Raw genomic sequence first — 14,871 nt, 5'->3', positions numbered from 1 at the left:
ATAAATCCCCGTAGAAAGTCACAAATTTCGATCCATAGTTACTCATAGATACTAATTGTAAATACATGGCTATACCTTTGAATTTGTAGCTTCATTAGTTCATCTTTTGTTACTGCTAGTTCAATCAGAACTCTTTGCAAGAGCGTCTCTTTAGCTTGCTGCTCTGAAGGCTCAAATTTAGAACTTTGCTGTTTATATGATTCGGCTGCTTTATCATGGCTGAAGAGATAACTTAAGTGAGGCATCTGATTTTCGAAGGTTGGACGAAGTTGTTTCTGCTAAAAATAGAATAAAATAAGAAGATGGTGAAAGTATGAAGGATTTTATTTCAAGAAAGAGACGTTCCCTAAAAAAGTGAAGTTCATTAAGAAAGCAAAGTTTTGACAAATTAACATAACCAACGAAACTAACGAAGGTGTAGCCGGATGAACCCTCCTTCTTGTTTGTATGTCCATTTCTGTCACTGCGCTTATTCAAGAAATCGGCAAAAAATAGACTAAGGAACCAATATTCTACCCCCAGTACACAAAATTAATCAAAAACCAGCAAACCAACTAACCAACAATCATGTTAGCGACTGGATATGAATAATTCAGAAAGTTTGCCATTTGGACCTGTTACGCTCTGATGAAATAAAAATGGCCAAAGACGTGGATTTCACGAGCTCACGAGATTAGCGTTAGCCTTATACAACGCGCTTCAAATAATCAACACGAAATATTTGCAAGATTTTAACCAGCATTCAATACTTTTTAAAAAGAATGGTACAATATGTCAATAATACAAAATATGCATGGAATTTGATAGAAAGTAAATTCACAATTTTAACCGCTAGCAGACACAATTTGTCGGTATTACTTGAAGCCCCTGTTCAAATCATATTTTTTGCTTGGCAATATTTTGGTGTTGAATATCAATGGTATGTTCAACCAGAAAATCCTTAGAAATGTAGATTATTGATGCTTCAAAATAAAAGAAATATAGACAAACATATATCCGAAAGTATGCCCAAAAAACCCAATGCCTAAAACAAAAGATATACGAAAAGTATAGAAATAGAAAACAATATTCCTCCTCCCATCCCAAAAAATATAGGGTAGCGAACACTAAACAGTAGTTTTAAAAGCCAGTTTGATTCATTACATAATTAAAAGAACCTAAAAACACAGTCCATACCCTAGTACACACGATAAGACGTTGAGCATATAGTTCAATTAGCATAAAGTTCAGTTAGCATTAAGTTTATAGCTAATAAGGTTTTATTCCATTAAATTATTACTAATATCAAACAACCTTAGTGATATTAATTTTCAAAACAAGGTTTTCCTAATGGATTGAACAGCACTGACGTTGACACTTGAAACAAACTTAATTTTGAGCTATCTATAGATACTAATACTAATATTTGACGCATGGAATATCCTTTAATATTAGTCTATATTGATAGGTATAATATAATAGCTACCATAATATAAATCCTAGAAATCCTGTTATTTTTGCCAATAGTACGGCGAATTTATAAATACGGTGCTAATTTCTGAAGCCCTTAGATTACCTGTAAATTTTCATTTCTGATTTGTCTAAAAATGATTATCAACAACATTGGCCGTAATAAGAAGAGACGGGGAGTTAGTGGTTCTAATCCCCCACCGGTGAAATGTTTTCTAAGTCATAAAAATGTAAAAAAAATGAACACAAACTAATGCTTTTATGCGTTTTCAACGTCATTTTTCATTAAAACAAGATTCTAAATGTAAGCTTTACCTCTTATCTCACTGAATATTTCAGATGGGATGTATAAAACGTCGTTACATGCATAAGAATATCCAGGAGTATATTATTAATTTTATCTTTGAGAATATTTGTGACATGCCCGGCTTTACTCACAATATATTTTTATACAACGGACGTTTAGCACCAAAGATGGCATTTTGAGAGTCTTGACGTTGGCTGAAGGTTTCAAAGACACAGGAGCCCTTAAAATAAATTCCAGCATCAAGGGGATCTTCCGAAGCCATTTTGTTAAAAATTGATGGGGGCCTTAGTTGTGCCAACAGTTGGAAAAGCTAACGACAGGGTAGTTCAAGGCAAAGGAAGCCCATAATCTCTTACTGATCGCTAAGCAGTATGATGTCTAGTTAATACAGATACAACATAATTCATGTACATCCCGTGTCCGCAAGGATTTCAATCAAAGCAGTTAGCACCACAGAAAACTTCCAAAGCTGTTAAATTATTCCGTAAGACTTTTTTTGAGATGATTTTAATGTTTAAAATCACTAGAATGTTTTTAGGGAATGCCCTTTACTGATATTTGAAAAGAAAATTCTGCTTTGTTGAAAAAAAAAAAAAAATGCTTTCTAAAGATGTGAGTTTCATTAAATCTGAATATCTCTATCTCTGATACGAAACTAAGTATTACTACTGTTAACAGCGACTCACTGCAGCACCAAGCCACCTGGGGTGAACACAGCGGCATACGGTCTTCCTCCATCCCAATCTATTGAAGGCCCCTTGAAGGCCCCCCTCTTTACAAATTCCCATGTACTTTACACTTCCCTTAAATCTTTCCTTATGACATCCTTTAACCCCAACTGGGGGCGACCTGCTTTTCGTTTGGCCTTCCCCAGTCAGCCAAAACAAATGTAGTTTTTGGTGATCTGTCTTCCTTTATCCGTAGAACGTGCCAGGCTCAACTTACTCTCAATAAAGCCCTAAAAAACAAGTAGCACACTTTTCGTACAAGATACTGTATGAAATACAGTCGGGTTTCCAAAAGAATCCTTAGGCAGCTTCTTTGGGAAATACCTAGTAGACTCTAGTTTGAAGACTTATTTGCTTATTCCTCCAAACCTCTTTCAACTGTGAAAAAGCACCCTTGGCCTTGGTTATTCTAATTTAACATCCTCACTGCACCAACCGTCCTTACTAATAATTAAATAAAAAATAATTTTTTTAACATCTGAAAGTAAAGGAGCCTTATTAAAACTTAGAACGAACAGAAATTATTCAGTAAATTAGAGGGACTGTGCCTTCCTCAACACCCCTCTCTGTACGGTAAAGTTTGACTCTTTTTCATAAGTATATTTTTTAAGACAATAAAAACTTTAGCTTAAAAAGCGGAGCGTTGAGGAGGGAAGATCCCCTGTCACATACGGAGTAATTTCTGTTCGTTTTAATTTTTAATGCGGCTCCTTACAGCTAAAAATATATTTATTTTTTATTTTTGAATGTTTTTGTATTCAGACACGTTTTGATTTTGGCTCTCCGCACATGAATGATTAAAACGAAATGTGAATGTTAATTATTTTTGAATAGTAAATTATTAAGGTTTAAATATTTTTAAACGTAATTTTCAATAATTTTTATAATTTTCTAAATATTTTAAACTTAATTTTCTATAACTGTTTTTTAAACGTTCTTATTAGTAAAAAAAAACATAAGTAATTTACAAATTGACTTAAGTAACGAACTTCTATATTTTATATTATTATTACGTATATGAGGGGTTTGCTCCTCGTTAATACCTCGCTCTTTACAATAAAGCTTAAATTTTGTCATAATTCCTTAAGAATGACCCCTGAATCACAAAGTCCATAGAAAAAAAATTTACAGTATTAAAAATACTTTAGCGTAAAGAGCAATGTAAATAAGAGTAGATGAGCCCCTCATATGCGTAATAATTTTTGTTCGTTTTAAGTTTTAATGCTGCTCTTTACATTTAGTTAAGCAAACTTTTTCATATTTAGTTTTTCATTGTTTTTATGGCACTTGGTATTTACCAAATGATATATAGCGATCGCAATTTCTGTCTCTCTGTCAGTCCTGGTTTTGTTAGTTCGAACACTTCCAGATGATTTAGGACGATGATAAGTGTCTGACATATCAGGCATCAGAGCAGACTAAATTAGAAATAGTCGCTTCCCCAATTTGACTATCTGAGGGGGGGGGGGTCGAGTGAACAATATAGTTGACAAGAATTTTATTCACCGATAAAACAAATGATTGTTTTAATTCTGCTCCTTACTTTCAGTTGAAAAAAAAAGTTTCATATGTATTTTTTATTGTTATTATGGCACTTGGTATTTACCGCATGACATGTAGAGATCACAATTTATGTCTGTCTGTCAGTCCCGGTTCAGCTAACAAATGATTGTTGTTAGTTTGGCTTTCTGGTCTAGCAGTATGATTCTCACTTAAAGTTCGAGAGATTTATGGTTTGAATACTGGCCATTCCAATTTCTACATGAAGAAGATCCGAAACTAGATCTGAATTGTGAAAATTCAAGTATGTTTATCTCACGAATGGATGATCAGATCCTAATGAATCATGATATATAGAATGATATCATGTCTAAGATGCTCCATTTTTAATTCGGACCGGATCCGGGAACAATGGGGGATGGAGGGGGAAACGGAAATCCTGAAAACTTGAAATCTTGAAAAACGCTTATAGTGTAGAGATTTGGATGAAACTTGATGGGGGAAATAAGAACAAGTTCTATTTACGTGATAGACATAACAATACCAGATCCTATTTCTTTGAGGGAGTTTAAGGGATTTCTAGTGCTCCGGCAAGTTCAAGAGTAAGCACAAGTTCTAGATGAATGATTGACATAACCGGACCAGATCCGATCTCTCGTCACAAGTGCCAAATATACTCTTAGCTCTTGTTCGTTTTAAATAATCCTAGAGAATCTTGCATCCCCCTCATGGAAATTCTCTTCCCCCATGATGAATTTCTCCATGGAAAGATCTTCCCATGTAACTTTTCCCCTCACCCCCTCCTAGCAAAGAAATTCCCTTGAAAACGTCTGTAAACTTCCCAATAACCATCACTATATTTAAACACTGGTCAGAGTTCGTAACTTGCAGCCCCTCCCACGGGGATTGTGAGGAACTAAGTCATCCCCAAAGACATAGTTATTAGGGTCTTCAACCATGTTGAAAAAATGGCTATCGAAATTTTTACTCAATGACCTTAGAAAGAAAAAGAGCGTGGGAGAGGTTTTAGGTGCCTTCCAATATTTTGGTCACTTAATAGGGCACTAGAACTTTTAATTTCTGTTAGAATGATGCCTCTTGCGACATTCTAGGACCACCGAGTCCATACAGTCACCCTTGGGGAGAAAAAAGCAATTAAACACGCTTCCCTGATCAGTCTTCTGGCAAAAAATAAGAAATTCCACATATTTGTAGATAGGAGCTTGAAACTTCTATAGTTGGGTTTCCCGTTATGCTAAATGCAATGGTGTGATTTTCGTTAATATTATATGACTTTTAGGGGGTGTTTCCTCATATTTTTAAAAATAAAGTAAATTTTCTCAGGCTCGTAACGTTTGATGGGTAAAACTACATTTGATGAAACTTATATATCTAAAATCAGCATTAACATCTGATTTTTCTTTTGTATCTATTAGCATCGAAATTCCGGTTTTTAGAGTTTCGGTTACTATTGAGCCGGGTTGCTCCTTACTACAGTTCGTTACCATGAACTGTTTGATACAAACTAGGTAAGAGAAGCTATCCACTAGATTGCTTTTTCGCTACTCAACATCAAATTTTAATCTTTACTCGTTTAAAAATTATTCTCGTTCCTAAAACGAAAATATAGTTTAAAAGTTATTTTAACGATAGATTTTTGAACTTGAATCTTTAAATAGAAACAACAATAAATGTCATAAAAGGGAATAAAATGGACTGATTAAGCGAATGATACATTTTTTGGACAATTAGTTTCACTCAGTGAAGATCTCAGAAAAATAATAGGGAGCAAAGAGGGTGATTCGGCATGGATGGGCATACGCAGCAAATCTGGGAGGCGAGGGAAGTCATTATACAAAAACAATAGTATGCGATAATACACAGAACAAACGAATTTTCTAAGTCATTTTCAACTTCTTTCAAAGTTCAAGAAGACGTGTTGGTATGGCACTTGGTGTATACCCAGTGACATATAGCGATCACAATTTCTGTCCGTCGGTCTGTCTGTCTGTTTGTCGGTCCCAGTTTCACTAATTTGAGCACTTACCGAAAGTTGTCAGACTTGATTAAATCAGAAATAGTCACTTCTCCGATTCAACCACCTGGGGGGGAGGAGCAAACGAGATAGTTCAGAAGTACTTCATTTGCCGATAAAACAAATGATTGTTCTTTTTAAGTGTGGATTGCTGGTCTAGGGGTATGATATTCTATTAGAGTGCAAGAGGTCTCAGGTTCGAATCCAAGATCATCCCAATTTTTACAGGAAGGAGATCTAAAACTAGATTCGTGATCAATATAGCGATCGCTGGAAGTTGGCAGGTGTAGTAGGGAACAGACCAGATCAACTTATAAATAGTCGCTCTCCCGAATCGACCATCTGGAGGAAGGGGGACTGGAAGGAAGGTTAATTGGACAAATTAGGAAAAATGAGGCATTTTTAACTTACGAGCCGGCTATTGAATCTTAATGAAATTTGACATTTAGAAGGAACAGACATTTAGTCTTAGAACCTTCATTTTGAATCCCGACTCGATCCGGTGCAATTGGGGGGAGTTGGACGGGAAAACTGTAAAAACTGTAAACCGTCATGAAAACCATCACTAATAACTGCGGATAAAACCAATGCGATGGGGTCATGGCATGTATCACTGAACTTAACCCAGTTGGAGCTAATACTTTTCATCGAGGACGAACGCTAATCTCGCCAGAAGGAAATAAGATGCATATGAAATTCGTTGAATAAATTTTTAAGTAATTTGGAATAACCCGATAGGAAGAACACCGAATATGAAATTTGATGAAAATTTTTAAAATATTATTGATAGTAATTTTGTGGAGGAGTTTGGGCTATGGAATGTTAGAGCTCAGCGGGAGGATGTCCTCTGGGTAGTACGTTTGAATGTTCAAGGGCTGATTTCTTCCCTGGATGATATACATCTTATATATAGGAAATCTCGCCATGGAATTATTGGTTTACGTGAAACTTTTTTAAATGAAAAGAACCAGCTACTTATGGATATACCTGGATATAAATCACTATTTCTAAAAAGAAATATAGCAAAAAAGAGGAGGGCTAGGATATTATATTATCCGTAAACTGGCAGTTGTAAGAAGGGATGATCTGTCTACAAACGCAGAACGGGTATTTGAATCTCTGTTCATAGAATTGGCTACTAGCTCAGAGAAAAGATAATAAATGGTGAAATATATAGATCTCCAAGCGGATCAACAAAACAATTTATGGAAATATTAGAGAATGTTCTTGGGGAAGTATTGTCAGAAAAGGCAGAAATAATTTTAATGGGTGATATTAACGTCGACGTGATGGATATGTCATCGAGTCAGGCTTCCGATATATCAGCACTAGTAATCTCACCCGGGTTAACTCCCTGTATAAATATCCCTACACAAATTTCGAACCAATCTGCAACTTCAATTCAAAATGTTTTCTCATCAATACATTCTTTAAAAAATGAAGTGCTACTATCAGATACGTTGGATCATTTCCCAGTAGGAGCTTAACTTCCACTCCCTCGGCATGCACACCAAATAGCCCCTGATAATAAACCAAAATTCAGATATACAACAGCAAACATCGAAAAGCTCAAAGATGATTTATTCACTACGTCATGGGAGTTTACAATACCTGAGAGGGTGAGTTTCGAAAATTATAATAAGGTATTTGATTTACTTATGTTAATGCTTCTACGTTATGCTTCTTTATGAGTTTCCTGTACGCAAAGAAGTGTTTTGATCGGCACCAGTTTGGTCTTCGGGAGAAGTGCTCAACAGAACAAGCACGATTTTTTTTAGTAGTTGGTTTCAGTTGCCCAATAATGCAAGGCCCTATGATTTGAGAGTGAATGTATTTTATTTTTAAGCTTATATATATTTGTATTATGTATGTAGAAAAATATTGTAAATTGTGATGATTTGTTTAAAGCGTTCAATGTCTTTATGTATTTGCAGTGCATTTTAAGATGAGAAGGGAGCAGCCCCTTGCTGCTGTAGGCAACTAGTGGCAGTTTTTTTTTAGTTGTATGCTAATTTTGATTCCGGTAAATTTTCTTATTAATTTAGATATCATTTAAAATTTAATAGGTTTATTAATTTATAATTTAAATATTTAAATTTTTGAAAAAAGGTAGAACAGAATTTTTAAATATAATAGAAAGGATTAAAAGAATTTCTTTAAGTTGAAAAATTAGGATGTTAAGAGAATTTTAGCAAAGAGCATTAATTATTTGGTAGATAAGAGATTCAGTAATTATTAGTTAAATAGTAATTAACATTTACTGGCTGACGGTGCAATGTGAGACGTGTTTACAGGAATTAAAATGAGAATCTTCGCTTTTTTCACTATTCTTATAAGGAAATTTGCCGTTACGTTACCAAGGGCTCTTAGAGGAAAATAATTTTTTCCAATGGTAAACATAGTTCCGGAGAAGAAGATACTTACAAACCCAGTACCAATTTCCTTACCCGTTCTGGCTGAATTCTTAGGATTCCTAGCAGATGCTTTGGCAAAATTATCGAAACTTTGTCGGAGAAGACGATAAAGTTATTAACTTTTGTGAAATCAATATTTTGTAATACATTGACTGAAGATTAATAAAAAAAAAAAAACACATATTTAGTATGCTTCTTCACTTTGTACGACAGTCCTTAGACTTCGGCCTTATCCCTGCAGCAATATTCCTTGATGTGAAGAAAGCCTTTGATATCCTTACACACGAGATCCTTATTAGTAAGCTGTCACATCAAAGTGTGCATGGAGAAGCTCTGTCCTGGTTTTCGTCATTCCTAACTGGCCGATTCATTGTAGTTGAATGCCACATGGCTCATTTCTTAGATATGGCGTGCCACAAGGCTCATTTCTTGGGCCGTCCCTTTTCCTCATATATGTCAACAAACTCTATCCACTATTTAGCAGCCCACGATCTAATTTCTGTTGTCATTTCTACGCCTGGACAACATGAAGAACTCTTTACATTCGCCGACGACAGCACCCAGGGGGCTGCAGCACCTGATGAATCATCCCTTATACTCAGGCTGCCATTGATGACAGAAAACATATATCACTGGTTTGATGCAAATTTATTAGATTTGAATACCATCAACCATCTAAGGGATCCATATCTCGACCAGCTGACCGGTTTGTTCGATTCCTTGGGGTACTTTTGGAGGAAAACCTATCTTTCAAGTGGCATATTGAGTCAATGAAATTAAAGGTTTCTCTAGGCCTTGGAATTATTCAGAAGCTGAAGCGAGTCTTTCCTTTCTCTATGCTTTGTCTATTAAACTTCTCTCTTATTTATCCTTATTTACACCTTTACATAGTCTTTAATTGAAATCAGCCAAAGTTCTGCAGTCTACCACTAAAGATATTCTTACATTAAACCTCTCTTTCATTGATTTCAATATTTCTGTGGAGACCTTCCATCAAGTTTTACCGGGCTTCTTGAGATTGTTAGAAATGTCAGTCTCTATGAAACTAGGAACCAGGATGATGTGCTAGGGCCATCCATCCGTGCAGTACGCTCGGACTTTAGTCTGATAGTTGCTGTCGGACATGCCTGGAATTCCATTCCTATTGGGATTCGACAGTCCTGTATCATAGGCTCCTTCAAGAAACAGTGGAAGAAGTTTTCAATTAAAAAAAAATAAGTTAAGTTATGACATTGATCAATTATTTATATTGTTTAATTATTTAGATTTAATTTATTTAATTAATTATTTAGATTGTACTTAATTATTTAGGTTTGGGTAGTGTGACTGTTGGATCCTCGATATACATTTTCTTTTATTATTTTGTTTAAGTAAGTGGCGTGGAGACCGGTTTTACTCGGGTAGGGATTGGTGAGTAGAGTAGTAGTAGTAGTATTAATTTATTAACCAAAGGAAATAACACAGACAAAATCAATCGGTAGCACACCAAAAGCGTTGCTTGCGAGGGTGTGTTACTAACAAAAAGAACAAAAAATAGAAGAAAAAAAGAACAAAAACAGAAAAACAATGAGTTAATCTAAAATGAGCAGAAAGGTGAAACCGTGTACCGAGAAAAAAAAATTATATAAATAATTCATACACAATCAAACAACATAATATCATGATCCCGAAGCAAAAAAGAAAACAAAAGAAAAAAACAATGAACAATTATTTTCAATACTAAATCAATCAATCTCAATCTATTTCAAAGGTATACCTACCAAGAAACCCCACACGCAGCACGGCCTTAAATTGATTAATGGGCAATTCTTTAATACTTGGAACAAGCTTATTCCATAGCTTAGCCCCTCTATAAATAATTGAAAAAGCAGTCCTACTAGAAACTAGGCGAGGAACCTCAATATCTCCACTTGTTCGAGTTCTATGATCATGAATATTAGACCTATCCCGAAAACTTCCTGTAAAACATTCTGGAACGCACCCATAATGGTACTTATACATAAAAACCAGTGTAAAAAAATCACGCAATCCGGCTGCAGGCATTATATTTATCATACTATACATTGACCTGACTGAATCCCGGTTCCCTATTCCACACAGTGATCTAATGGCATTATTCTGCAGTACGCGGATTGGGCGAAGTATTGAGGGGAATGTCCCAAGCCATACAGACGAGCAATACAAAATATACGGATGAATCAGAGAAAAATATAATAACCGTATAACATTTGAAGGAAATAAATGTTTTAGTTTACGGATAATCCCTAAATTCCGCGATAATATTCTACTTATAGCTTTTACATGGCACTTAAATGATAAAATTTCGTCAATAATAATCCCAAGGTACTTAACGGACATTGACCGCTTAACAATTCCCTTCGGTGTAGCTATTTCCATAATCCAAGGATAATAATTTGGGGACCGTGAAAAAATAACAAAATTTGACTTATTTATATTTAGGTCAAGGCGGTTTATCTTCAACCAAAGACATGTCATAGTCATTGCTGCATTAATTGTTGAGGTAAGTTGTTGTTCAGTTGAGGCAACACACATCAATGTCGCATCATCAGCAAATAAGGGTGTAGTTATCCTGGTTCCCGAAGGTGCGGGATTCACTATATCCCCTATTCTAGAAGTAGTTGCAACAGCATTTGGCAGATCATTTATAAAAATCAAAAAAAGAGTAGGCCCTAACACAGAACCCTGGGGGATACCATATTTAACAAGACTCTTACTTGAAGAAAATCCATTAATGTGAACATAATGCTCTCTATTTTGGAGATAATCAGAAATCAAAGCTAAAGTAGCCCCTCTTAGTCCATAAAATTCACATTTTCGAAGTAGTAATTGGTGGTCAACAGTGTCAAATGCCTTAACCAAATCAAGAAACAGACCCGCTACTCTAAGCTTATTATCAAGAGCTCCATTGATTATCGAAGTTATATATGATAATGCCATCTCTGTGGTTCTACATTTTCTGAAGCCAAATTGAATTGGATTTAACAGATTATGCAGTTCCAAATGATCATAAACTCTAGTATTAATACACTTTTCAAGCAGTCGAGAAATAACGGGTAAGACTGAGATAGGCCGATAATTTCCTAGATCATTCTTATTACCGCCTTTAAAAACAGGGGTAATCTTAGCAATTTTCAAGCAATCAGGAAACGTTCCCCGTTTTAAGCACAAATTAATGAGAGAAGTAAGAATATCAGCAACATAAGGAAACGCTATTTTCAACACCAGAAGATTGAGTGAATCACTACCTGCCGATGTATTTTTCATCCCAAAGATAATTTTCTCTACTTCATCACGAGAGAAGGGTCTCATATACATAGAAATATCAATTGGAGTCTTCATAAAAAACTCCAAGGGAGGATCATCATCAGAAGATACTATACGGGAAGATAAATCTACGCCAATATTAGCAAAATGTTTGGAAACAGCATTACATATCTCTTCGGGTTCCTTCGTTGGTCTTCGTAGAATCTAAATATATTTTACATGTGAATGTATTTAATAGTTATTTATATTTTGTTTTTTTGTTGTTTTTCCCTAATAACCGACCATTGAGTCCTTTGGGATATTTTGGCTTTTAAATGGATGGTTATTGATAATAAAAGGAACTTAAACATTGCCGGACCGGATCTGCTCCCTTTGGGGAGTTGGGGGGATTTTCAGTGCTTTAGCGAGTTTGGTGCACCTGGACGTGCAAGGACGATGAGAATTGTAAGGCGTGTCAGCGACTTGCACCAATTGACTTGATAATAGTAATTTCTCCGATTCAACCATCTGTAGGGAGGGATAGAGGGAGGGGATATAGTGAAAAATGAGGTATGTTTATCTTACGAATGGGTGATAGGATCTTAATAAAATTTGATATATAGAAAGATTTAAGTCTCAGATAATCAATTTTAATTTGGATCAGAACCAGATACATTGGGGTTGGAGGGAGGAAACGAAAATCTTTGAAACTAGAAATCTTGAAAAACGCTTAGAGTGGAGAGATCAGGATGAAACTTGATGAAAAGAATAAGCACAAGTTCTAGATGCGCTATTGAAATAACCAGAGGAGATCCAATCTCTTTGGGGGAGTTGGGGGGATTTCTAGTACTTTGGGGACTACGAGAATAACCACCAAGTTCTAGATACATGATTGACATTATCAGAAGGGATCCGATCTCTTGTCACAAGTGACAAATGAGCTCCTAGCTCTTGTTATAATTAATTTTTCCACTAAGACTGACATAAGTCACTTTATCATTGCTGAATCGGCTCTGAACTGGGAAGCTTTTTATTTACCAGGCAGTAAATAACACGTTTATTTACTACGCAATCTGTCATCCTTCATCTACAGAACGTACCATGGCCATATTCACCTTTCTCTCGTTATAGGCCTTGAAATTTGGATTGAGCCACCCTTTTCGTATACCCTACTGTTTGAGATACGGTGAGTAAGCCAGGTACCAAGAAAAATCCAAAGGTAATTTATCGAAAGACATCTAGTAAACCTTCATACACTTTTCGGAGCACCCATACCTCAGAACCACATTTGGCCACTGTCATTGTTGTAGCTTCCGAAATTCCAATCTTGGTTTGAAGAATTATCTTCTTATTCTTCAAAACATTTTTTGACCATGAAGAAACACCCTGAGCATTCGCTATTCTACCTTTAACATCTTCACTACTCTCACCGTCTTTACTATTAGTATTACCAAAGCAAGTGAAGCTATTCACCTGATCAATCTTTTTGTTGCCCAACTTCACCTTTTCACCTTCACGATAACGTCTCTTATACGATAACCTTAACAAGACAACATTACAAAAACCGAGAAGATGTAAACGTTATTTATGATCTAAGCTCTTAAACAGCTCACTACAATTTTTTAGCGTTCACTATCACTGGAGAAAAAAAGGAGAACCAACAGTGGTGCATGGACTAAATATGACTTTCTTATTTTCTTAGATTGCCTGAAAGGGCTCAAGCCCTCTGGTTAAGCGTTTTTTTAACTCAACTCAACTTTTTCTTTATTCAACTCAAAAATACACAAACAATCTTATGCCCCAATAGAGAACAGAGCTCGTAAGGCTGGGACAGTGTAAAAACATAAGAAAAACATTAACATCTCATCGTAATAATGATTTCAATTTTTACTTTCTGTTAATTTTACTTTCAATCAAGTAAGAAAATGGAAATTTTCTAGCTGACAAAGGACTATTATCCTATTACTCTTTAAATAAATAATTTTATGACTTATAATCAAAATAATCAAAATAAATTTAGTTTTAAATGAATCTTTAAAAATCATTCTCGAAAATAATTACGAAAGCTAACTACTTAAGTGGGGATAGAGAAAATGATAGATTGATGACTCACTTCTTCTATGTATTTTGAATACCATCCATATCCATAGTTTCTATATAAACGGTTCATGTCCTCTTGCATATTTCTGGTTGGAGTGAAATTATAACTGTAAATAAAATCCATATGAAAAGAAATAGCACTAGACGAAACAGAATCAAAAGCCAAAAACCATAAGAAATCGCTTTGAAATCAATTGAAATTTAATTTTCTTTTTCTATATCTTTTTATTTCTTCTTTTATTTCTTCTATGACTAGGTATTTCTGTTTTTTCTTTTTATTGAATTGGCACTATTTTACATTAAATGGTATTAGTCAAGAGTTTGGTCTATTGAGAAGGAGAAGTGATAAGGAAATAATTTTTACTTCATAATATGTATAAAAAAAATAAACACATGTTGAAGGTTTAGCTTACATAGGATAATAAAGCACTGTATGTGAGTATGTGACGGCGAAAAGAGAAAGTGAAATTATTTTTTGATTCTATTTCGTTCTATTTCAAAGGAGATGAGGCATCACCACTTCCTAAAAGTAAGGACAAAGATAGGTGATTTCTTTCTTCCTTATCATTTTTGGGTGGATAAGCAAGGAATGTCGTGTTTAATAAGGTTGTGACAGTCAATAAATCAGCAGGGATACTAGCTGTGGCGGCTTATAGTGCCTATAGATTTTAATAAAATAGGAGTTTTAAGCTCTTTGTGCGTAACCAAAGGAAGCCATTCAGAACGCATTAATTAAGTCTGTTCGAAAACCCTCCATTATACAGGTGTATTCCAATAATAAAGGACGCGTAGAAATCAAAAGAATACATCCTACAGAATTTGATTTATTCAAATTTTAAAGAAAAGGAAAGGGCATTGTTTTGTTTAACGATATCTGTAATATGTGTGTTAAACTTCAGGTCGTTAATAGCAATAAAATTGGGAATTTCATTTGATTTATTGTCCTTGAGTGTTAACGTAGAATTAAAAGTGATTGAAGCAAAAGTATTTCCAAGTAAATACCCTCTAAGTGAAGGTGGCTAGTAAAACACAATGGTAAATGGTCCATGATTCTGCATAATGGTCACGAAAAAG

At 35.0% G+C, this 14,871-nt stretch overlaps 1 protein-coding gene across 1 annotated transcript in view; it reads right to left on the bottom strand.

Moving 5' to 3' along the window:
- The window catches only part of LOC136024987 (uncharacterized), a 154,568-nt gene extending 140,646 nt beyond the window's left edge, over nucleotides 1–13,922 (bottom strand). Inside the window, exons 1-2 of the mRNA XM_065700598.1 lie at nucleotides 13,811–13,922; nucleotides 76–278 (exon numbers count right to left, since the gene is read on the bottom strand). Coding sequence (XP_065556670.1) covers nucleotides 76–278; nucleotides 13,811–13,921 — 314 coding nt within the window. The 5' untranslated portion in view covers nucleotide 13,922. The remainder of the gene's footprint in view (nucleotides 1–75; nucleotides 279–13,810) is intronic.
- Between the last annotated feature and the right edge of the window lie 949 nt (nucleotides 13,923–14,871).

The sequence above is a fragment of the Artemia franciscana genome, chromosome 3 (assembly GCF_032884065.1).
Source record: "Artemia franciscana chromosome 3, ASM3288406v1, whole genome shotgun sequence".
NCBI lineage: Eukaryota > Metazoa > Arthropoda > Branchiopoda > Anostraca > Artemiidae > Artemia > Artemia franciscana.
This window is presented reverse-complemented; position numbering and strand designations above follow the sequence as displayed.